Below are 25,637 nucleotides of genomic sequence, written 5' to 3'. Positions count from 1 at the left end.
GATTTTATTTCTTTATTTGACAGAGAGAGACACAGCGAGAGAGGGAACACAAGCAGGGGGAGTGGGAGAGGGAGAAACAGGCTTCCCGTGGAGCAGGGAGCCCGATGCGGGGCTCGATCCCAGGACCTTGGGACCACGACCTGAGCCGAAGGCAGACGCTTAACGACAGCCACCCAGGCGCCTCTGCAAGTGAAAATTTTCTATTTAATCTTCCTTACATCTGGTATATGTGTGAATTAATGTATTCACGTGAATAGATCCATATCCGCATGGGTATTGAGGCATGAACATGTTATTGCACACATATATATATTCATGCACAAATTTGTATATGTACCTACTCGAAAATGAATGTGTTTTCACCACTTTGCACTTTTGAAACTCATCTCTGGAGTTGCATTGTCCTAATTTCTTTGAATGAAAGTAGCAAAATTACAGCACAAACTGAAATGGCTCAGAGGCCTAAATTTAAAGGTAACTAGCCCAATTTAGTACTCAATTAAATCCTATTCTGTTTAATCTATTAGCAACTGTGTCGACCTGCTTGTCAACTGCTCTCTTCTGATTCTTCCATCCTCAACTCAAAAATCATTCTATTTTCTCTTTATTTTCTAGAGTTCATGTCAAGTTCCCTGCCTGCTATTCAGTATTTCACACATATTCTTAGAGTCATAGTTCTCACAGCTTGATTTGTAGGCCTCTGGTTATCTGTCAAAAAGATTCCTTAGGTATAAAAATAGTCCAACGAGTGAGTCATGCAAAAATGGATATGGGGGTCAGAAGGAAGTGTGAAGAATTAGAAGTATTCTCTAATGAAAATTGTTATTATCGCAGAATAGAGCAGAAAGAGTAGATCAACATCCCAACAATATTATCACTGATGGGTTAGCCAGCTACTAACTGACCATCTCCAGTGCTAGGGAACTGGAGAGCCATCACCAAGCATGCCTTCCAACCATGACAACACTTTCTTGTATATCAAGGTCATATCTGTCTTCAGTAGTTTCTATCACTCAAGTATTCATCTAAAGCCCATCACAGTGATTATCCTCCAGTGGCTAGCCTTTGAACCACTGAATGTCTTGAGAATCTAATGAAATGATAGACCCTCTCCATAGAACACTGCACATGCAAAAATAATTCTTGCAATTTCAAGGAGCTCACAAGTCCTATGAAGCCCATTCATCCATGGATTCCTGGGTAAAGAATTCTTCACTACTGTTTTGTACTTAATAGAGAAATGGAGGAAAAATAAGCCATGATTTCCTCCTTCAAGGAGCTTACCTTCCAATAACAAATGCTTGTGAAACATTTAATAGCAATAAAGCAGTATATGATAAAGTACTCATCATATATGGAGGACCAGAATATTCCGCTCTTGCCTAGACAGCAGGATGAAAGTCCTTGTAAACCGCCACCATGCACTCACATTCCATAAGGGAAATAAAAGCCTTTTGCCGTGTTCTCAGAAGCATCATCTACTAGCACAGCACCAGAGGAATGGAGGAAGGTACTAGTCATGGTCAGGTCCATGGTACTCAATAAATGTTTCGTGAATAAGTAAATGATCCAAGAATAAAATGTTCCTTGATCCTCCAGAGGAGAAAGTTGAAAGAACAATAAAAATATTTCATTAGCCTCCAAGCCTCCTTAAGCTTCCGTCCACCTCACCACTTAGTCCAAAAATGTCAAAGTATTTCTAAACCCCAACAAACCTCTAGGAGACATGCTTTAGATGAGTTTTAAAAGGGTAAGAAGATGTGTTCAAGGTCACAACAGCCAAACTATAGAATAGAATGCAGAAGATTCTTCGCTCCAATCAAATCTTAGGAAGGGAGTACTGACACGCTCATTTTAATTTGTTAATAATGACACCTTCTAACAGAGTAATCAGACAGCTTTCAGAAGAAGTGATTAATTTTCTTTGAAATCCAGATGTTACCTCTGCTTTCTTTATATGAGGGTGACCTTGAAGGTACAGTAAAGACACTTCATCAAACAAAGTAACCGGAAAAAAACCTCTTGGCTGGTTTGCAAGTATTTCTATTGCACTATAAAATTGCTCTGTAATGAAACACAAAATGTTTCCTTTCAGGTTGGGGTGTTGCTCTTTAGTTCTTCATTGGTACATCCAATACTGTAAGGTAAGACACATTTAAGGACTTGTTCCAAAGTCTGGTGGCAGAGTAAAAACAGTAAAAGGTCGACTGAATACACTGACTCCAGGGTGGCCGGCTTAATATGTTATTCAATAGCTAGTTAACAGCTACTAATGCATTCTAGAAGATGTGTACATTTTTACCATAGCATTGATAGACAAATGGAGAAACAGTCCTTATTTTCTCAGTTAACATATACAGAGTCAGCGCATTCAGAGTGTGATCCTAAACAGATGGCTCCTCTCCACATGCTATCTCCGAAGGGGATTTTTTTCAAGGTAAATAGACACAAATGTTTTGGCGCATTGTGGACCAAAATATAGATCTCACAAGAAGCATTTTCCAGCAGCAAATGAGTTTCTTATTAATCACATTTTATGACAAAGACAAAAACCGGCCTGAGCTTAGTTTGAGGCATACACTGTCATTCCGTCGTTAAATTACTCTTATCGATAGACAGTATGTTCAGTTATTTCTAAGGTATGTGAGTCATTTTAAATCTGCCCATTCTCTCTCCCTCATTCCTATACCCGCCCCCGTCCCTGTAAGTTCCTAACAACATTAGCCACAAAGGTAGTATGTCTCTCCTTAAAATGTTCCTCTTCTAAAAACAACAACATTTTTTTAATTAAATATTTCTTTTCTATCCAACAAAGTCTGTGTTTAGGAGAACAGTATATATTGTTCTTTCATTAACTTATTTATTCAAGAAATTTATTTCAAGGAGCTACACTATGAAGGGGTAAAAGATAGAAGTCCCAATTCTGTCACTGATTATATGACATTAAAAACACCTTGTAACTCCTTGCCTCAGTTCCACCATCAATGATTATTTGACCTGCTCACCTGATAAGCTTTTGTATAAACATGTTCATTCATTCATTCATTCAACAAATTTTCATTGAGCCCCTGCTCTGTGCTGGGTACTGGCATGGTGCTTTGGATATGGTAGAAAAGCAAACAGACCTGAGCCTGACCTCATGAGCTTAACCTGTTAGAATAAACAGAAGGAAACAAAAGTGAAAGGATGTATTTGAATAGGAAAGTGAGAGAAGGATATCCTAACTCTGGGGGCTTCTGGACTGTGGCCTTCTTTTGCCCAGAGCTATAGGTAAGGCTCCAGAGAAATGGTATGGATTATAAGAGAAAAACATTATCAAATATGCAAAAAGAGACTACCCCATAACAACTTCATATCTCCACTGGCTCAAAATATGACTTCAAATACAATCCAAAGTGTTTCTTCTAGGTATCCTCCCTAAACCCCACTTGCTCATGGTAGCTTTTTTGGTTTTGTTTTGGAAGCAAGCTGCTACAATATAAATGTGTATATAGGACTTTAAACACAAATGCACAAACAAGAGCAGCATCCTCAACAACACTGGATGATGCAGTATCTTCTCTAGCCCAATAGTCCCCACAATATGGTTAAGTAGACCACTGAAGGACATGAAATTAATTTAGGTGGTACATAAATATCATTTTCTTAATGGTTATGTGTTTACCTTAATGTGTATGAGAAAAAATATAACCAACATGTAAAAACCATGATTTCACTGATTTGGGGCTTAGTATGAAGCTAAAGTAGACAGCCATGTAAAAGTCCACTTTATGCTGCCCACATAAATCACAGGAGCAAGGCTCAGGTGTGCCCATGAATGTTTCCAACCTTCCATCATAACTTCAGAGCCACGGGAAGTACAAGTGTTATCACTAGCAACTGGATCTCCCACCCTGAATGACCAATCTGATCTTGCAGCAGTCTTGTCTGAGATAGGCCATACTGTTACTGAAAGTAGCAACAGCTCCAGAAACAGTCTTAGGGACATCTTAACTGGCTCAGCTGAGTCACTTGCCCCCTTAAAGCAAACACTGTGGTCAGTGGGAGGAGGTTCTCAAATTAGTCAGTCTTAAGCTTTGTTGTCCCCTCTGGCACCCAGGGCTAGAGCAACCCCACCTAAACCATATGGATTAACAATGGAGGAGATGTGGCTCCACAAAAGAAAACTGAGACTGTCCCCTGTATATATAATGAGGATAGCAATTCTTACATTATAGTATTATAGTGAGGATTAAAACAAAGAATGCATTTTGCCTGACTGACCCAATGAATGGTTCAACAAATAGCGTTCAACAAATGTTGGTACTAGTCGCAGCAATAATTTATCATGATTTGTTAACATGATGATTGTTGTTGTTATAGTAGGTGGCTTCTAAAACTGTCTTAGGGCCCCATTTGTTAATTTAATTATTTTATCAATCCACAAATGAAGGATAATTATTTGAATATAACCTTTGGAGAGCCATTAAGTCAAGATAGCACGTCCTTCAATTATATCCTTCATTTGTTTATCATCTTCATGCATAATCAAGGTACTTGGAATTACCACAGTCAAATGTTCAGTGTCTCACCAAACAGATTTTGCTTCATTTTTAAGTGACGTGTAGTTTTACCATAACATAATTTTATCTAAATGATTATACACCAATAGCATCAGTGTTTATGGTAATGCTACATTTACAATAGATTGCAATGTATTTTTCATAGAGCCCATATGACATTGTGAGATAATTTAGTGTTTTGAGTTTCAAAATTTAAAGTAGTGATAATAATGATAAAACAATAGTATTGGCAAGAGCTTAGAAACATTGCTAGAATCTTTGCTTTTTAAAAAGCACATTATCTGGTCAGGGAGAAGGGTTAAAACAAATGTGAAAATTGAAAAATAACAAAATAAAACCAGTTACACCTGTGTGGACCAAGGGTAGTACTGTATACACCCTTTAAATAACCCAATCAATTGATAGATTGGCATAAATTCAAAAGTTAACCAACATATTTCTAGTAAAACAATATCTGAATAAAACATATTTGGTTCATCATTTTATGAGAATTAGTTTCTTCAATATACTAGGCCGTCAACAAAATATAAAAGTAAACTTTTAAAATATAGATACAGTAGGGGCGCCTGGGTGGCTCAGTTGTTAAGCATCTGCCTTCCCCTCAGGTCAAGATCCCAGGGTCCTTGGATTGAGCCCCACATTGGGCTCCCTGCTCCATGGAAAGCCTGCTTCTCCCTCTCCCACTCCCCCTGCTTGTGTTCCCTCTCTCTCTCTGTGTCTCTTTCTGTCAAATAAATAAATAAAATCTTTAAAATATATTGATAGATAGATACAGATACAGTATATTCACTTTACCTTTATTGCTGCAAACCTTAACAAAATTCAGGAGAAATTAGACAAGGGTGGGTGAAATATTGTCTAAATATCATAAATTCAAAATATTCTAGAATAAATTATAGTAATGAATTTTAAAATCTTGGAACTATGTGTGCTAATTACAGATGATTTTTTTAAATGCAAAAATGATAGCCAAAACAAACAAAAAATAAGCTCACCTTAAATTCTATCTGGACTGTCAAATAAACGATATATAAGCAGAGGTGGCAAGTCTCCTGCCTTTACATAGTGAAAGCCACTATAAAGTTCTCCCAGGGGGCAAAACCATTGCTGTTTGTGGCTTTTTTTTTTTCTTCTAGTGCTTCTTCACACTGAATTAGTTTCTTAGGAACAGGAAATACCAAAATGTACATCTATTGCATATACTTTATTATAAATATAAATGCATGTGGCTGTCTACCAAAAACCTCAACTGAATTAGGAGAGGCATTAGAGTTTTGCTTTTAGTAAAGAATTATAAGTTCCTCTTCCTTTAGAATGTTTGTATCTCTGTTCATAACAGATACTGATCAGCAGTTTTCTCTTACTGTAATGCCTGCCTGGTTCTGTTATCAGGGTAATGCTGGCCTCACAGAATGAGTTGGGAAGTATTCCCTTCTCTTTGATTTTCTGGAAGTCTGTGAGAATTAGTATTTTTCCTTCCTTAAAAGTTTAGCAGAATTCCCAAGTGAAACCATTTGGGCCTACCATCTTCTTCATGGCAAATTCAATTTCAGTAACTTATAGGGTTATTCAGGGTATCTATTTCTTCTAGAGTAAGTTTTGGTAGTTTGTGTATTTCAGAATAAATTTGTCTATTTCACCTAAGTTGTTGAATTTATTGGCACCTAAGTTGTTCAGAATATTCCCACATTATCCTCATTAATATCAGCATAATCTACTGACATCACTTCTCTCATTCTTGATATTAGTAATTTATGTCCTGTATCCTTTTTTTTCCCTTATCAGTCTGACTAGAGTTCTTTCAATTCTATCGATCTTCTCAAAGAACCAGTTTTTGGTTTTATCTCTTTTTTCTCTATTTTTTATCTTATATTCCATTGATCTTTGCTCTGATCTTTACTATTTCCTTTCATTTGCATACTCTGGGCTTAATTTACTCTTCTACCTTCTTAAGGTGAAATGTTAGGTTATTGATTTGAAACTTTTCTTCTTTTCTCACTTAGGTATTTTGTGCTACAAATTTCCCTCTAAAGATTGCCTTAGCAGCATCCCATAATTTGTGGTATGTTTTCATTTTCATTCAGTTCAAAATATTTTCTAAATTCCCTCTTGATGTCTTCTGACACACAGTGATTCAGAAGTACGGTATTTAGTTTCCATATATTGGGGGATTTTTGAGACATCTTTAAGTTACTGATTTCTTTTTTTTTTTAAGATTTTATTTATTTGAGAGAGAGAATGAGAGAGAGAGAGAGAGCATGAGAGGGGGAGGGTCAGAGGGAGAAGCAAGCTCCCTGCCGAGCAGGGAGCCCGATGCGGGACTCGATCCCGGGACTCCAGGATCATGACCTGAGCCAAAGGCAGTCGCTTAACCAACTGAGCCACCCAGGCGCCCCTGTTACTGATTTCTAATTTGATATCATTAGATATGGTTACAGAATGGTTTTGCAGGGTTTGAATCTTTTTAAATGAATGAAAATGTATTTTATGGCCTAGAATATGTGCTTGAAAAGAATCTGTATTCAGTACTTGGGGAGGAAAGTGTTCTATAAATGCAATTTAGGTCACGTTGGTTGATGGTTGTTGAAAAGTCATTTATATTTTTATTAATTTTCTATCTATCTTATGAATAACTCAGAAAAGAGTGTTGAAAACTTCAACCATAATTGAGGATTTCTTCTTTAATTTCTGTCAGTGTTTGTCTCATATATTTTAAGGCTGTGTAATTATATGCATAAAAGTTTGAATTGATATTTTTTCTTGATGAATTATCCCTTTATCATTATGAAATGACATTCTTTTCTCCCTGGTAATATTCTTTGCTCTGAAACCTACTTTGTTTAATATTAGGTAGACCCTCCAGCTTTCTTTTGATTAGCATTAGCATGGTATATATTTTTCCATCCTTTTAAACCTGTTTGTGTCTTTATATTTCAATTGTGTTTCTTATAAACGGCATATTTAATTAGGTCATGTCTCTTTTTAAATCTGATCTGACCATCTCTACCTTTTAATTGGGTGTTTAGACCATTTACACTTAATGTGGTACTAATATAGCTCAGTTTAAGTCTATCATCTTGCTGTTTATTTTCTATTTCTCCCAATTATTCTTTTTTCCCTTTTCCTTTTTCAGCCTATTTTTGAATTGAGTTTTTATTATTCCACTTTATGTCCTTTGTTGGCTTATTTAGCTATAACTCTCAGTTTACATTTTAGCAGTTGCTTTAGAGTTTATAGTATACATCCTTTAACTAATCACAGTGTACCTTCCAGTAATATTATATCAGTTTACATGGAAGAAAGAGCCTTATTGCTCTTTAAATTGTATATTTTTATTTCTCCCCTCCTACCTTTTTTGCCATATATTTGACTTATACTATAAACCACACAACATGTTGTTAATATTTATGTTTAGGCAATAAATCCTTCCAAATAAATTTATATAATAAGAATAAATCTTATATATTTACTCATATAGTTACCAACTCTGATATTAACTCTTTCTGTAGATCTTTATTTTCACTTGGTGCCATTTTCCTTCTGCCTGAACAACTTCATACTAGACTTCCTAGTAGTGTGGGTCTACTGGTGATAAATACTTACATCTTCTGTATTTTTGAGAAAGTGATTTTCTTTGCCTCTATTTTTTAGATACTTTTTTTTTCCTGTAGGTATAGAATTCTATGTTAGCAGTATTTTTCTTTTACTATTTTAAAGATATCACTCCACTATCTTATTTCTCTCATTTCCAAAGAGAAATCACTCTCATCCTTATCTTTGTTCCTGTGCACATAATGCATCTTCATTCCCTGATTGCCTTTAAGCTTTTTCTTTAAACACTGGTTTTGAGCAGTTTGATTATGATGAACCTTGGTATAGTTTTCTTCAATTTTCTCATGAGTGGGGTTCACTGTGATCTTTGGATCTATGGGTTTGTAGTTCACATCAAAATTTGAATATTTTTGATCATTATTTCTTCAAATATTTTTTCTGCCTTTCCTCTGGGAACTCAAATTATAAATATATTGGCTCTCTTACTTCACTGATGCTTTTCTTTTTTTTAAGCAGTTTTACTGAGACATAATTCACATCTGTTAAAATTCATCTGTTTAAAGTATACACATCAATAATTTTTAGCATATTCAGAAAGTTGTCCAACCATCACCACTACAGAATTTTAGAACATTTTCATCATCCCCAAGGGATATCCATTATATTAGTTTTCTATGGCTGCTGCAATAAATTACCACAAATTTGGTAGCTTAAGCAATACGAATTTATTATCTTAGAGTTCTGGAGTCAGAAATCTGAAATGGCCTCACTGGGCTAAAATTAAAATGTTGTCAGGCCTGCATTCCATTTTGGAGACTTTAGGGAAAGGTCCATTTCCTTGCTTTTTCCAGCTTCTAGAGGGCACCCGCAATTCTTGCTTCGTCAATTCCCTTGTCCTGCCCCTTACCCAAAACACAAATACGTAAAATGAATTTTAAATAGATTTTTGGTGAGAAGGGATTTTCTTCCTTTCGTCAATTTTTCTATTGATCTATATGTCTCTATATGTTTGTCCTTGTGCCAGTATTACACTGGCTTCTTTACTGCAGCTTTGTATTCAGTTTTAAAATCAAGGAGTATAAGTCCTCCAACTTTGTTCTTCCTTTTCAGAATTGTTTTAGCTATTCTGCATCCCTTGCATTTCCACATGAATTTTAGGATCAGCTTGACAATTTCTTCAAAATAAGCCAACTGAGAGTTTGATAGGGAGTATGTTGAAACTGTAGATCAATTTGGGCAGTATTTCCATCTTAATACTACTAAGTTTTCCAATCCATGAACATGGAATATCTTTCCATTTATTTGGATCTTCTTTAAATTCTCTCAACAGTACTATGTAGTTTTCAATGAGCAAGTCCTGTACTTATTTTTTAAAAATTTATTGCCAAGTATTTTTTTTTTGTTTTTGATGCTATTGTAAATTAAATTTTTTTTTTTAAGATTTTATTTACTTATTTGCCAGAGAGAGATACAGCGAGAGAGGGAACACAAGCAGGGGAAGTGGGAAAGGAAGGAGGCTTCCCACGGTGCAGGGAGCCCGATGCGGGGCTCGATCCCAGGACCATTGGATCATGACCTGAGCCAAAAGCAGACGCTTAAAGACTGAGCCACACAGGCGCCCGTAAATTAAATTTTCTTAATTTCATTTGCAGTTTATTGCTAGTGTATCGAAATACAATTGCCTTGTATATTGATCTTACATCCTGCAAACCTTCTAGATCTTGTCAATTACAACTAGAGTTTTACTTCTTTCTTTCCAATCTGGAAGCCTTTTATTTCTTTTTCTCGCCTAATTTCCCTGACCAGCACCTCCAGTAAAATGTTAAATAGAATGACAGCTGACATCTTAACTTTGGGATGTTAGGAAGAAAGCAGTCTTTCACCATTAAATATAATGTCATCTGTGGGGTTTTCACACATGCCTTTTATCAGGTTGATGTAGTTCTCTTCTATTCCTACTTTGTTGACTGCTTTTATCATGAAAGAGTGCTGGAATTTGTCAAATGCCTTTTCTGTGTCAACTGAGATGATCATGTTTTTTGTCCTTTATTCTATGAAGATGGTGTATTACATTGCTTTTCAGATATTAAAGCAACCTTGGGTATATTCCTGAGATAAATCCTACTTTGTCATGGTGCATCGCTTTTGTATATGACTGGATTCAGTTTGCTAGTATTTTGTTAAAGATTTTTACATCTATATCCACAACGGGCATTTGATTGAAGTTTTCTTGTGCTATCTTTGGTTTTTGTATCACAGAAATACTGGTATCATAGATTGAGTTGAGAAGTGTTTCTTCCTCTTCTCTTTTTGAAAGAGTTTGTAAAATATTAGAACTCATCTTAAATGTTTGGTGGATTTCACCAGTGAGGCCATTCAGTCCTGGGAGTTGTGGGAAATTTTATTTCATTTTGTTTTTTAAGATTTTATTTTTAAGTAATCTCTACACCCAATGTGGGGCTTGAACTCACAACCCCAAGATCAAGAGTCACATTCTCTACCCACTGAGCCAGCCAGGTGCCCCGGGAAATTTTAAATCATTAATCCAAACTCTATTTGTTATAGGTCTACTCAGATCTTTTACTTCTTCTTGAGTCAGTTTCAGCAGTTTGTCCATTTCATCTATATTATTTAATTAGTTGGCATATAATTATTCATGGCATTCCTTTGTAATCTTTTTTATTTCTCTAAGGTTAGTGATAATTTCCTTCCTTTGTTTCTGATTTTAGTAATTTGAGTCTTTTTTTTTTTCTTAATCAGTCTAAGTAAAATGTTTGTATTCTGTTGATCTTTTCAGAGAAACAACTTTTGGCTTCATTGATGTTCTCTGTTTTTCTATTCTCTATTTCTTCTATTTCCACTCTTATTATTTCCTACTTCAGTTAGCTTCGGGTCATTTGCTCTTCTCTTTCAGTTTCTTATGGTGGAAGATGAGGATATTGATCTTAGATTTTCTTTTTTAATATAGGCATTTATAGCTATAAATTCCCCTCTAAGCACTGCATTAGCTGAATCTCATAAGTATTGGCATGTTGTGTTTTCACAATCATTTATTCCAAAATATTTCCTAATTTCTCTTGTTATTTCTTCTTTGGCCTGCTGATTATTTAGAAATGTGTTATTTATTTTCCACATATTTGTTAATTTTCCAAATTTCTTTCTGTTATTGATTTCTAATTTAATTCCATTGTGGCCAGAGAGGCTCTTTTTTATTCAATTTTTTTATTTCAATCTTCTTAAGTTTGAGGTTTGTTTCATGACCTAACATTGGTCTAGGCTGGAGAACATTCCAATGTGGGCTTGAGAAGAAACTGAATCTTGCTGTTTTGGGGTGGAGTATTCTATAGATGCCTATTAGGCCTGGTTGACTTATATGTTGTTCAAGTCTTCTATTTCCTTGCTGCTGATCTTCTGCATAATTATTCATTCATTACTGAGAGTGGATAATGAAGCATCTAACCATTATTACTGAATTGTCTATTTTCCCCTTCAATTCTGTCCATTTTTGTTTATGTATTTTGAGGCATTAAGTGTATATATAGATATTTGTAATTATTTTATACCCAAATGTTTTAAATTGCTAATATCTTCCTTTCATCATTATAAAATATCCCTCTTTGTTTCTAACAATTTTTGTCTTAAAGTCTATTTTGTCTGATATAAGTGCAGCCACTACAGCTCTCTTTTGGTTACTATTTGCATGGTATATCTTTTTTTTTTTTTTACATCCTCTTATTTGCAATGCATTTGTGTCTTTGAATCTAAAGTGTGTTTCTTGTAAACAGCATATAGTTGGGTCATATTTCTACCTTTTACTTGAAGTATTTAGTCCATTTACATTTAATATAATTATTGATAAGGTATGATTTGTCTGCCTCATATTTTAAAATTCTTTTTTCTCTGTGTATTTCATTTGAATAGTTTGTATTTTATTCAAGTTCATGAATCTTTTTTCTTTAACATCTAATATGCTGCACATCCCACCCAGTTTATTTTTCATCTCAGATATTATAATTTTCATCTCTAGACATTTAATTTATACATTTAAAAAAACATATTCTAGGTCTCTACTTCCAGATAAGATGCAGTTAAATAACTTTTATTGTCTTTGTCTGCTAATTCTAATATCTGTGTCAGTTCTAATTTGGTTTTGCTTGATGGATTAAATTAGAAATCAATCCATATTATGGGTCAGATTTTCTTCCTTATTTGAATGCATGATATTTGTTTGGATGTCAGACATTCTGAGTATTACCTTGTTAGGTGCTAAGTATTTCTGTATTTCTTTAAATATTCTTGAGTTTTATTTCATAACAATAAAGTTCCTTGGAAACAGTTTGATCATTTTGGATCTTGCTTGTTGGGTAGGATCAATGTAACATTTAGTCTGAAACTAATTATGCCCCACTACTGAGGCAAGACCCTTCTGAGTACTCTCTCAAATACTCCATAAATTATGAGATATTTGGTCTAGCTATAAAGAACAGACCCTATTATTGGACCTGTGTGAGTGCTGCCACTGTTCCTTCTAATTGTCTCTGATGGTTCTTTCCCAGTCTTAGACAGTTTCCTCACATGCATGTGCCAATTAGCAATCTGAATATTCAAGAGGGACTCTGCAGATATCCAGAGTTCTCTGTCTGTGCAGATCTCTCCCCTCCAGAACTCTGCCATGAGAACTCTAACTTCCTTGGTTCTCCTGGATTCTCAACTCCATCTTCTCAACCCAAGGAGTCTGCTGAACTCCACTTGGATTCTCCCTCCCTGTACCACAGCCTGAAAATTCCCTCAAGGTAGTAAACTGTAGCAATCATAGGGTTACCTCATTTGTTTCCTGTCTCTTAGGAATCAGTGTCCTTCACTGCCTGATGTCCAAGATCTTAAAATACATTCTCATGTATTTTGTCTGTTTTTTCTAGTTGTTTCAAGTGGGAGGATACACATCCTGTTACTCCATCTTGACCAGAAACAGAACTCTTTCCCTGGGTTTCTTGATGTCCCCTGGGGGTCCCAAATGACTCAGAATAGTCTCTACACCACAGGGAGTGCCTTTTCACACACATGCTATAATGGAGTAGGAGGTACACAATATGCCCTTTGAAGTATTCTTCCCAAAAATGTTTAACCTGAATCTGAGGAATATTGCATCTGGACCAGGGTGGGCTTCACATAAGCCACAACCCTACAACAGAGAAGTCCTCTTGTACTTGGGACTTCTTCTGTCTCCAGAGCTCCTGTGTCCAGGTCCTTTCTTTTTATGCCAATCTACATATGAATTTATGTTACTCCTATAATGTCATACATAGGTACATTGATGACGGCAATATTTAAGCATGAATGCAGACCCAAGAAGAAGAAGACACATTCCTCCATTGCCCTAAAATGCAGGCTGCTGATGGAGACGTTGATTCACACATTTCTAAAACACTCAGTTATCTTTACCACAGAGAAGTCAGAGCCCAAAGTGTAAAGCAAAATCTGAACTCTTTAAATTGTAGCATGTTTAAATGACTTACTAGCCAGATTCAAGAGCTAGAAATGAGAACCTCTGTAAAGTTTCCAGTAAGCAAAAAAATAGAAACAAAAATAATATTCTAAAATGTAACAATGATTATGATATTCAGAAAATCCTCATGGAAAAGTGATTTTCTCATGCTATGTCAAAATCAGGTTTGGTTGGTGATGGGATGAGCCTAAAGATCAAGTTCCAGAGACTAGACCTAGTTTGTCAAAGTGTAGTTTTTGTACTATCTATACCTCAAAATTATTTAGAGATATATGTTTAAATGCAGGTTTCTAAGCCCTGTTTCAGAATAACTAAATCACAATTTCTAAGGATGAAGCCCCAGAACCTGCACTTTTAACAAGCACTCTTGGTGATCTTTATGCACATTAAAGTTTGAGAATGACTATAGACAATCCCAGTGGAACTGGGCAGGATAACAGAAAGATCCACTCAACAGACATGAAGAGGAAAAACTCCAAATATGCAGGCAAGACATGGTGTTAAGGGAATCTGGCAGTATGCAGGTAGTTCCTGTAGACCGTTATGGGAGTGGGAGGACGGTCCTACAATGTCAACAGATGGAAACCAAACTGGAGAGATGTGTTAGGAGTTGGGGATTAGCAATAGGTAAAGTTTCAAACAGACATGATGAACTCCAGAGATGTGGCAGCTTGTAGTAAGTCATGCAGACTTAGGTTTAAGAACTGGATTCTAATTTCTACAAAGTTGAAAGAATCAAAGTAGAACTCCAATCCCAAAGCAGGATCAGAAAGAACCTAAAAGAGCCCATTACTGGAACTAGTCACAAGGACCAAAGTGAGAGGCTATTCTGTAGGGTCAAGGTTAGCTCAAAGAAGGACAAGCACAGAGACAGAGACTGATGTGATGCTCAGCTACCAAGCAACACATCTAGGGGCTCTTAGATTTCCTTGCTCATGGACTGGATCAGTCCAGGACCCATTACAAGAGTTAGCTTGCCCCAGGGAGCAAGACTGCAAAGAACCTATCTGACCCAACTTCCCATTCCCTACTTGAATTCTGTTCCAGATGTAAGCCTCAGGATGTTGTCACAGGGGTGACAGTGATTCTTCTCAGCAGTTATAATGTAGGCAGCTAGCTGTAAAAAGAGGTTGAGTCCTAAATAGAATAGCTCCCTAAGGGGGGCAAGGGGCAACCGGATCCTGGAGTCAACAGCAAGTTGTCCTCACCCCCAAGAAATTCTGAAATGTCGCAGCCTAGTCACTGTAGCATAGAGAACCCAGGTGTTCTCTGTTCAATCCACTTTTCTTTAAAATAGCAGATTACTTTTGTAGTGAAAGAAAAAACTTTAATTTTTATCTCACTATTAGATGAACCCCTAAATCCTTGGTTCTTGCAAGGTTAGAGCTTGGTATCTCTAAAGTTGTGAAAGCATATGCTGAATTCCTCTCTTCCCTCAATGAAACTAATTTTGAAAACTAAAAGGAAGTGACATCCTTCAAATACGCTGGGAGCAACTAGTAGTCTCTAACAGAGTGCTCACTAATCTGGCAGATGTACTCTGGGGGTATGGGAAGTAAGTGAAGCATTGGGAGAACTGTTAGAGCCAATCCCAGAGAAAATCACAATGGCAGTACTGAACAGATCTAGTGGAGGGTGTTGAGAGAAGGCTGATCCCTTGTCAAGTTTTTCTGCCCCTTTGGTTACTTACCACTTGCTGTCTCACTCCTGGATCTATGAGACTTCCTTGGCTATCCCTCTCCAGCCCTGTGGGATGTTCCCCACTCATCCCATTCACCCACAAAGAAATACTCTCAAAATCAATTGGGTGGTGATTATGAGCCATTATCTGCCTGCTGTGCTGAAAGGAATATGAGGAAATCTAGAGAAAACCTTTCATGATGGGCGATGGGCGTAAAAAAAAAATTCTAGTATATCTAGGAGTGGTGTCTCTTCTAAGTTGAAAAATCAAAGTCAAACTACAGTCCCTTTATAATACTGGCTTGTTTTGTTTACAAAGGTGTTCTATTTCTAAAGCAAATGCCATAAGAGGTATGAAAGATTCATTCTTGATATGAAGGGAGGAAAAGAGAAAAGGGAACCATTTCAAAAGTCTAACAGGTGGATTCGGATTCAAGGACTGAATGGATTTATAACACTCTCTTGCTTTGCTCCATTGGAGGGGCCTATTGATCTGCCTCCTACAGCCTCCCCAGTGTCACTCTCCAGGATCTCTGTCCACTTAAATCAGATTTAGAATTAGGTATGTAGAATACAGTAGGCACCTGAAATTCAGTTCCTTGACTGGAGGAAATGAAGCCCTGGAAAAAGAAATGAATGTCCCAAAGTTGGCTGAACCAAGACTAAAAGTTCTGTCTCTTGATTCCCAGGCCAGTGTTCTTTCTACTCTGCTGTCTTTCTTGATGTCACTTCCTTTTAGCTTTCAAAATTACTTTCATTTATTATTTGTCTAAATCTATTGGAACTAAAGCTTTCTAGTATCTTCCTTTAACAGCTATACATCATCTACTCCCGGTTTCTAGTTGTTATCTTTATGAGAGAGGGGGTGTCACAAAACATGGAGAGTATTCTGATAACCGTGTGCTACAAAAATAATTTATTCTGTATTAAGAGCTAGGAATCATTTATTGGAATAAATATCATGGGATCATGAATTGCTTGGATAAAGTCCATTTTTGATGATCAATAATATCTGACAGTGCAGGGGAGGATTATTGAGTAAAGTAAAAACTAACTAAAATGTGAATAATACAATTGGTCTAGGTGCTATTTCAAAGAGCAACTTAGATATAATCTTTGAGCCTTGGATCTCAGGGAAGTAGCATGATATAACAGGAAGACCACTGTCTTGGAATGTAGAAAATTAGGGTAACCATCCTGATCACAAAATTTACCAGCTGGTCTTGGGTAAATCACTTGAACTTCTCTAAGCTTAACTTCATTATGCATGAAATGGAAATAGAAATCTTGGCTATTTCAAAGTTGTTAAAAGGATCAAATCAAATAATGTACAAGAGATTGGTATAATTCAAAGATCAGATGATGTGTACCATGATGCCAGGGGATCATGTGTGTTATATTCCCCAGTTTACTCCTGGCACCCAGCACAGAGTCTGTCTGGCACATGGTACACACAAACTGAACATGTAGTAAATACATAAAGGCAATGACGGGGGAAATGTCTTTCTTATCACTATTTTCTTGTTGGAGAAATGTTTGGGGGGGGCGGATAAAGCCAAGTAGAGGAGTGGAGCAGAGGTGGGAGAGGCAAAACAGAAGGAGAAATGATTGGTGTCCTTTCTTTCCTAGAACAGAAGCAGAGGTGGTAGAATCAAAAGAAAGGATGATCAAACTAACCAATTCATTCCATGCCCCATTCATCTCACCTCTTAATCTGAGATCGCACCATTAATTTTTTTTTTTTAAGATTGCTTTTGGGCATCCACCTCATTAATTTTGGTCATTTTAAACTACTGCATTCAGTGTTTTTACTGAGATCTGTATGTGTCCTCTCTTTGGTCATTAGGAACAGCACTGTTTTTAATTTATAATGGATATAACTAATTCAGGGTCTTCCTCCTCCTTTTTCTTTCTTCTCCTCTTAGCCCTCTCCGAAAGCTACAGTGGCCATGGGGAGAGGCAGCAGACAACAGGGACAGCTTGAGAGGAAAATCAGTTCAGCTCTTTTCTTTCTACGTCAAGCTCTGAATGATTCTAGCTAAAAGTCCTCTGGGATAGGTGTCTGGTTAAAAATGTGTCTCTTTCTGAATTGCCCTTCTTCAATTTTATAGATGTGCCCCTATCACACACATAGGAATTTCATTAAAATGTTTTTTCACTGTCACAGAGGTCAGGGTTTTTCAGGCCTTTGGGGAACAGACAGCATGCCCAAATGTCGGCTCAACTGAAGAAGATGTTACCCCACTGGAACAGCATGTTCTTGGTATTTGGCAGGCTTCAGGAACACCCCAAATCACATGTAGAGGATGGAGACAGGTCACAAAATTAAATCAGTCTAGCCAACCTACTTCTAATAAATTTGAATTAATTAATGCCCTCCTCCCATCCCCCTAGTCGTACTTGTTATAGCCAGTTCAAACTGGGATTAACTGGACTCAGTTAAAAATTCACCTACTTTTTCCTTTCACAAATACAACTGACAGGAACAAAGAAAAACATTTCTATTTGTAGAGAGCAATATGATGATAATTCTTTGGACCTTGAAGCTTACAGAAGACTAATGAGATAATGTCTAAAACGTGTTGGAGCTGCATGCATGAAAGGCTCTATGGAGATAGAAAATATGATAAATAATGCAAGAAATCTTTGTGTCAGGAAATCTCCTTTCTTCTGGAGGACTTAGTAAGTATTAAATAAATACTTTACAAACACGTACCTGCTAATCTTATCTGTCAACTTCAGCCCAGGGCGGTTGAAAAGTACTATTATTCCCATCATAACAAATAAGAATCTTGATCTCTAAAGAAAAATTTTTCCAAGAAAATTCTAACACAGACCATGGCTGGTAGGTGATGCCTTCATAATAAGCCAAGCTTCCAACTTCAATTTCAGCTCTTGGTCAATCTTCTCAGTGCGAAAGCACTAGTCCTACCCCCTCAAACTTTCCACTCAGACTGAGCCAAATGCATCCCTGGAGGATTCTCTTGCTATCCTAAATTGAGAAAAATCACAAATCACACCCTCTTTGGGGTTCTTGAACCATCAAAGTACACTCAACAAATAATGTTCTCAAGAGTGACCACATAATGGATTTCAATAACTTAAGAGCTCAATTCAATTACCTACAAGCCTTAATTTGCTCCTTCATGCAAGTCCCTTCATTTAAAAATACACAAAACTTTTGTTTCTTCCCATGGCATCTTTTATTTCTAACAATTATAAATAAAGAAACTACTTTTTTTTTCATGAACTCAACAAAATAACAAACAAGACACAAAATTTAGCTAAGAATTTTCTGATGGGACTTCAAAAACATTTGGCATATGCTCTCTTCTCACCAGTTCCCAAATGCCAATAAATCTCCCATTTGTTTATTTAAAGTCAGTACCATTTCAGTTTTCAGAACCTGACTTGAAAAAAAAGCCACTGTCTTTTTGAACTTACTCAATCTTAAAAATCTTCCCAAATCATCAAGTCACAAAATTTCTATTAGAAAAATCAAGAAGTCTCAGAGCTGGGGAGAACTTTGATAAATGACCTGATTTAACCCTTGCCTATAGATAGGTGAATGTAGTTTACAAGTATTAAGACTGATGACCTGTGGACAGTGGGCCATGCTTGACCTTTTGGGACATACACAAAGTGATAGGACAACTCCCTTGCCTCAAAGGAGTTAATGTGTTTCCAGTGATGTGTTTCCCAAAGTGCATCAGTATCACTTAGGGGAGAAGGTATGATTGTAAAAACGAACATTTCCAGGCCCCATCTCAGACTTACTGATTCAGAAAGTTTAGGGATGGGACCCAGGAATCCACATTTTTTAAAGCATCCCAGGTAATTCTTAACACCATTTAACATTTGAGAACCCTTGCTCCAGTAGGTCTGAGAGAGGTGCTCAAAATAATATCAGAGACGTGTTGAATATGGACTAAATGGGGGGGGGGCCTGTCTTCTAGGGACATAAACAGAAATTTGAGGGAAAAAAAGCATCTTCCTTGATTAATGCCAGATATCTATCAGAAAACACTAAGTCATCTCTTAGCCTGACCCAGACATTTTTCTAAATTATACTGACCACTAAGTTAGATTGTGAGCTATCAATTTCATAACAGAAACCCTTAGTGGGGAAACTTAAAATCTCTAGTGATCCATGATTCTCCCTAAAATGCCTAATTCACTTGACATTTAGTATGGATTCATTTAGTTCATGAACCACACGTTTTAGCCTATTTTCTTCCCATGATAGTGGTGTTCTAAGGGACAGCAATTTTTATATTTTCCTTTGACAAAAAATATAAAAAACTAGTAAACATAAAGTTGAATTCAGAAACATGTGAGATATTTGAACTTTAAAAAAGTAAGCTCCTAGCAGAATTAATTGCCACATACAGATTCTGTATAATGTATAAGATCTAATACTTTGTGTACAGAAAAATCACCTAGGGGGCAGCTATCAATGCAGATTGCAGAGGAGTCTGACTCCACAGAAGTAAGATGGGTAACTGAATTTTAAGTAGCACCCCAGCTAATTCTAATGTGAATGGTTTTGAAAAAACAGTCCTTGGGTTTCAAGAATCCAAGCTTATACCTACCTAAACTTTTCTTTGAATCTAAATCAATATATTAAACACAGTAGGTTATCAATATATGCGTATTTATTTATTTATTTTTTAACTTTTAGTTTTTTATTTTGTTTCAGACAGCTGGACGAGGCATCTACATTCTAGCACATCTTAACAATCACTAAACAGATGAAAGACGGCTTACTTATATATAAAAATGCAAGGGGAAAAGGTCATGACTGTCTAACAGGGAATTTGAATCCCCAAAAAAATTATCTTACAAAAATATCAAACTTGCTTTTCCACATTTCTACTCTTAAAAACGAAGGAGAAAAATTCACATTAAAAAAAAAATTTGTAGGGGCGCCTGGGTGGCTCAGTCGTTAAGCGTCTGCCTTCTGCTCAGGTCATGATCCCAGGGTCCTGGAATTGAGCCCCACATCGGGCTCCCTGCTCGGCGGGAGGCCTGCTTCTCCCTCTCCCACTCCCTCTGCTTGTGTTCCCTCTCTCGCTGTGTCTCTCTGTCAAATAAATAAAATCTTTAAAAAAAAAAAAAATTTGTAGGCTGGTATAGCAAGTTAAGCATTTTTACATACTAAGTAAGTCCTTCAAATAAATATCTTAAACAAATTTAAGTTTTTCAAAAAATAGGTAAAGGATTTTTTTACTCATACCCTATGAGTAGTAACATACACATCGCTGAGGCCGGCTATGCATGTGTGCATATTACATATATGTGAACAGGTACTGCTGTACATATTACTTTCATGAGTAGTTTTACCCTGTAAAAATTCTCTAGTCTATCATGAATCAAACTGCACAGAAAAAGAAAAGAAAATACTCTGTCTAGTGTAGACATTTGCTCAGTAATTTTTAACAATGCAAATATTACCACGTTTTGGGGACTTTAATGAACACGAGATAAAATTCAATACTGCTTACAAATACCTGAATATGGAGAGCAATATATGCGTATTTAATTAAAGTAATCACAAATGGGAAGAAATAGGGAAATTCAGCTCATCTAATCAGAGCCCACATTCTGTAAGTCAGAACAGGGGAATCTTGCGTGTGTCATAAATTACTGTCCTCCAGCATTAGGAGCCACATATAGTAAAAAGGCAACTTCATGTAGGCTTTTGCTGTTGCCTCTTTTAGAGAGTGTATAGAACATTCTAATTACCTACTTTTAAAACTCAAAATATGCTGAACAGTGGGCAGATATGGCAGGGGGATAGTTGACTGAGGGCTGGGTAACGCGCATGATTCTCTGGCCAAAAGCAATAATCAGAGAAACATAATTCTGGTGATCATGCAAAACAAAAGCAAATGGCATCTGTCCTAGATCACTCCTGATGTTAGGATTGTAATTTACCCATTCCCACAGGAATTAATTGTGGAAAAATTAAACACTTGAGGTATTATCTAATTACTAATAACGCACAGAGAACTGGGATGTTTTCATCTTCCTTTGAGGGGGCAGATATGTGTGGGTTCTGGGGCTATGAGCTTTCTCAGAGTCTAAAAAGTATGCTTTATATATTTATATAACATATTATTGCCCAAATAGTCCATGAACCTATAAAAGGAGCTCCGGTTTATTACTTAATGATGGCCTAACCTTGAACAAGTTATTTGCCCCTTCAGAGGCTCAGTTTTCTCAACTGTAAAATGGATACCCAGGCTGATCTGGAATCATAGCCCTGGCTCTTTCCACTCTGCCATGACATTCCCCACAGCGCAGTGCCCAACTGAGGTTTACATTGGAGGATCCTAAGAGATAAGTTTTACAAAAGTGCTCCATGAGCTGTAAAGCACTATACAGATGAAGTGGATTATTATTAGTTGTTTTATAAAGCCCAGTTATAAAGATGCAAAGTGACCCAGAAAAGGAAAACAGGGTAGACAAACCTGAAATACAACATCTATACTGCCTAGAACTTCACCTGGTGCAAGGTAGATAGCTGCTTAGTAAGTACAGAGTAAATAGAACACACACACCAAAAAACAAAAACAAAACCAGGTCTGTGCCTCACCACACTAGATGTGATACCAAGAAGGAATAAATGTAACTAAAAGCAAGGATAGTTTGATTTAACCATACAAGCCACAATTCCCCAACAGCCTAACATCTTAAAAACGACTTGATGTGAAAGAGTATTAAGATGTAAGACTGACCCATCATCTTTAAAGAAATGGTTATATTCTTACCTCTTTGATCTTTCAGATGCAGCCTTGTAGGGATAGCAGAATCTGGGTGAAGTTGCTGAGTTTTTTCCCTGTATCAGATGGATCTGCATAATCATCCTAGCAACCTGTAGAGGAAATAATAGATTCTATAGAATGTTGGGTACCTAAGCTCTGTTTTGGATTTGGAAGGCTGATTTTTAGTGACATACTGATTTTAAGCAAACCAGATTTATCCCTTAAGCTCCCCTCCCCAGAGATACACCAAAGGAGGCTGGGGTCGGGGGAGGTAGCGATTATAAAACAAATTCTTTAGGAGCCCTTTGTCAGTTTCCTAGAGTACATAAAATGTGATTCAAATTTAAATATTCAAATTGCATTACACACAACTTTTGACATAGCTATTTATAGAAAAAGACAACACATTAAAAAATTCAAGGGAAAAAATGTTTTCTTCTGGGTGGGCCTTAACTGCGTTCCCCCCCCCGCCCCAACCCCCATAGCAAATATATTTTTATGCTGGGTAACATTTCCAAAACAGGGATGCTTTTTTCTATTGTTGAAATGAAACAAACAAGTTTGCTTTCAGAGCCACAGAAGTGCCCAACTGTTAGAAAAAAAACGTTTTCTACTGGCCTCTTGCCTGTCCTATCCCTATGCAACCTTTCTTATTGGCCCCTTTCTCTAGGAGGGCCCCTGGGGCTGTCTGCTGGAACTGACTGTAAAACCATTTTGTGCAGTGAGAACTAGTTTCTTCAAAATCTCAGAGACCGACCACCCAGAACATGCCTGATTATTGGCAAATGTGTACGTGTTTCCTCGGTATTTGATTAGCTGTATGCTAAATAACTGACCCGGGTTTCTGGGTCTTCATTTGAAAAAGAGATGGGGGCGGGGGAAGTGTTTTTAAAAAATTGACGAAAGGAAGAAAATCCCTTCTCACCAAAAATCTATTTAAAATTCATTTTACGTATTTGTGTTTTGGGTAAGGGGCAGGACAAGGGAATTAAATGCAAAGATTCCAACCAAGCTAAACCGTTCAAAATGAGCAAAAGCGTTTAAACTGTGTTGAACGTAAGCATGTGCTAGAAGCTCATGAAAACCTGTCCCTCCCAACCAGAAAGCTTCCCAGGGTGGGACCTGTCTCCTGCGCTGATACCTATGGCCGGGAATCTCGGAGCAGGGTCCGCGACGGCACAGGGAAGCAGAGGCTCCTTGAGACCAGGCCCTGGCTTTGTCTCATTCTGCTGTGTTCCTCTCCTCACAGCTTCCTCCCTCACATACTAGGTGCTCAATTAATGTTTGTGGGTCGCAGGAAGCGGACAATCCGCATCTGCCCCCAAGCCCCAAGCAAATTCTCGGGAACGCGAGTTTACTCAGACCCACTGTCTCCTCGCGTTCGCTGAGGTCACTTGGTCCCGGCTGCCACGGCCCCGGCAGCTGGAGAGTAACCAAGAAGCCGAGCTGCTGGAGCCAAGATGGAGCGGAAGCGGGAGTGCGAACGAAGCGGCGCGGAGCTAGGGGGGGCCCACCTGACCGCCGCGCGGGCGGCCCAGTCCCGCGCTCCCATTGACCAGGAGGTCCGCGCTGCCAGCGCGCCAGGCGGGGGCGGGGGCGGGGAGGGACGCCCCGGCGCGCGCCCGGCCCCAGGCTCCGCCCCCGTCAGGCCCGCTCGCGCCCACCTCGGGGAGCCGCAGGCTGGGGGGCCCTGGGGGAGGGGAGGCCGCGCCGCGCGCGCGCGCGCGCGCGCCGCCGCCAGCTGACGCGGGCCCCAACGCGCGCTCCTCCCCCGTCCCCCGCCCCTCCCCGTCCCGGGGGCCCGGCGCGCGGCCCTGCTGACGTCAGCGGGCGGCTTGCCGTGCGGGGTGCGCAGAGCCGCTGGCGCACTCGCGCGCTGCGCTCGCCCCCTCCCCCGCCCGGCCTGTGGCGCGCGCGCTCGCTGGCTCTCCCTTCATTTTTTTCTCCCCTCCCTGCCAGCCTCTCCCTCTCTCTCTCTCTCTCCCTCTCTCTCTCTCTCTCTCTCTCTCCCTCTCTCGCTCTCTCTCTCTCCCCCTCGAGCTCCCGGCTGCCCGCGGCTCCCTCGCGCTCTCCCCTCTCCGGTAGGCTCCACCAAGCGATGCGAGCTTTGGGAGACAGCGACACCGCCTCCCGCTAGAGACCTGCCCCCCGGCCCGGCCCGGCCCCCTGCCCAGCCCTGCCCTGCGCGCAGGGGTCGGCGAAGGCGCCGCGGACGCACCGACCGCTGAGGACCCGCGATGCACATGCACTAGCAGCACCCCCTCACTCACTCCCTCCACACCCCGCGCCGCCGCCGCCTCCTCCTCCTCCGGCAGCAGCGGCAGAAGGACCCACCCTGCCCCCCACCCCACCCTCCGCCGGCTCCGGCTGCGGCTCCTGCCTCAACTATTATTTTATTTATTTTGGGTCGTGCACAAGCCTCAGTGCCTGCAGCCCGCGCCTCCTCGGACCGCGGGCGCCTCCTCCCTCGGCCCGGGAGCCCCAGACCCCGGCCACCTTCGCCTCGACACCCCTAGAGCCCGCCAGCTGCCGCGAGTCTCCGCTGCTGGAATCTTGTTAGCGGCCGTCTTTTTGGGGGGTTCTGGTTTCCCGACATTTTTGTTTTCAGCCAAGGGAAGGATATCGTGGTTTTTTCCCCTTTGAGCCCAGGCTCTGCTCTCCGGGGGGGTGGGGGGCGCGCCGAGCCGGGGAGCCGTGCCAGCCGAGTCGTGCGGGCTGTGGCAGGGAAGGGGCCACCATGGGATGTACTCTGAGCGCAGAGGAGAGAGCCGCCCTCGAGCGGAGCAAGGCGATTGAGAAAAACCTCAAAGAGGATGGCATCAGCGCCGCCAAAGACGTGAAATTACTCCTGCTGGGTAAGGACTGGGGCTGCTACCCCCATCTCCCGACCCCGGCCACTCCGCACCCACCTCCGCCCGCTCTCCCACCCTACTCGTGCCTGGGGAGACCTGGTCCCCGATTTGGCACCACTGTGTGCCTAGGATCATCCACCCTCTCGCCTGCTTTACCCCCATGCCCCCCACCACCCCGTTCCCCTAAGCTGACACTCACCAGTTTTTCCCCCTGTCTGTCCCAACAGGGGCTGGAGAATCAGGAAAAAGCACCATTGTGAAGCAGATGAAGTAAGTCCCTGTGGCGTTGGGATTTGTACTTTTATTAATAATTTTTTGTCATTTGTATTATCTTGCTCATTCCACATTGCTCTTCAGGCCTGGTTTCTGATTCGCACACACACATGCACACACACACACACACACCTGGATTTGACTCCCCTCCCCCGCGCCCTACGTTGGTTCTGGGTCCTCCACCCCAACTCCCTGGTGGGTGTTTTTTGTTTGTTGTTGTTGTTTTTTTGCGGGGGCGGGGAGGGAAGTGAAGCGCCTGTAGTTGTATGAATGACAGTGTCCGCCATATTGATCAGAACATCACACTATTGGCATGATTATGATCATTACTCTTGCTTCTTGGGTGTATCACTACCTCCATTTCTGTCTCTGTGTCTCGTTTCATTCTGTATTTCTCTCTCCTCCTCCCCCGCCCCCCCCCCATTCCACATCCTTAATCCCACTT

General features: G+C 39.5%; 1 protein-coding gene and 1 long non-coding RNA gene across 3 annotated transcripts in view; one reads left to right on the top strand and one right to left on the bottom strand.

Annotated features, from left to right (window-relative positions):
- LOC145717483 (uncharacterized) overlaps positions 1-23,568 on the bottom strand; it is a 79,240-nt gene extending 55,672 nt beyond the window's left edge. The window contains exons 1-2 of the long non-coding RNA XR_014140718.1: positions 23,209-23,568; positions 22,074-22,177 (exon numbers count right to left, since the gene is read on the bottom strand). This is a non-coding gene — a long non-coding RNA (uncharacterized LOC145717483). The remainder of the gene's footprint in view (positions 1-22,073; positions 22,178-23,208) is intronic.
- Positions 23,569-23,970: 402 nt separating this feature from the next.
- Positions 23,971-25,637, top strand: part of GNAO1 (G protein subunit alpha o1) — a 171,828-nt gene continuing 170,161 nt past the window's right edge. Inside the window, exons 1-2 of one of the 2 annotated variants that reach the window (XM_081806577.1) lie at positions 23,971-24,922; positions 25,147-25,189. In XM_081806577.1, the coding sequence (XP_081662703.1) occupies positions 24,805-24,922; positions 25,147-25,189 (161 nt within the window). In that variant the 5' untranslated portion in view covers positions 23,971-24,804. The remainder of the gene's footprint in view (positions 24,923-25,146; positions 25,190-25,637) is intronic. The other variant, XM_081806576.1, reaches the window with a different exon arrangement.

Source organism: Leptonychotes weddellii, chromosome 16 (assembly GCF_054177405.1).
Source record: "Leptonychotes weddellii isolate Sample4059 chromosome 16, ASM5417740v2, whole genome shotgun sequence".
Taxonomy (NCBI): domain Eukaryota; kingdom Metazoa; phylum Chordata; class Mammalia; order Carnivora; family Phocidae; genus Leptonychotes; species Leptonychotes weddellii.
Note: the sequence above shows the minus strand (reverse complement) of the source record. Positions and strands in the feature narration are given on the sequence as shown.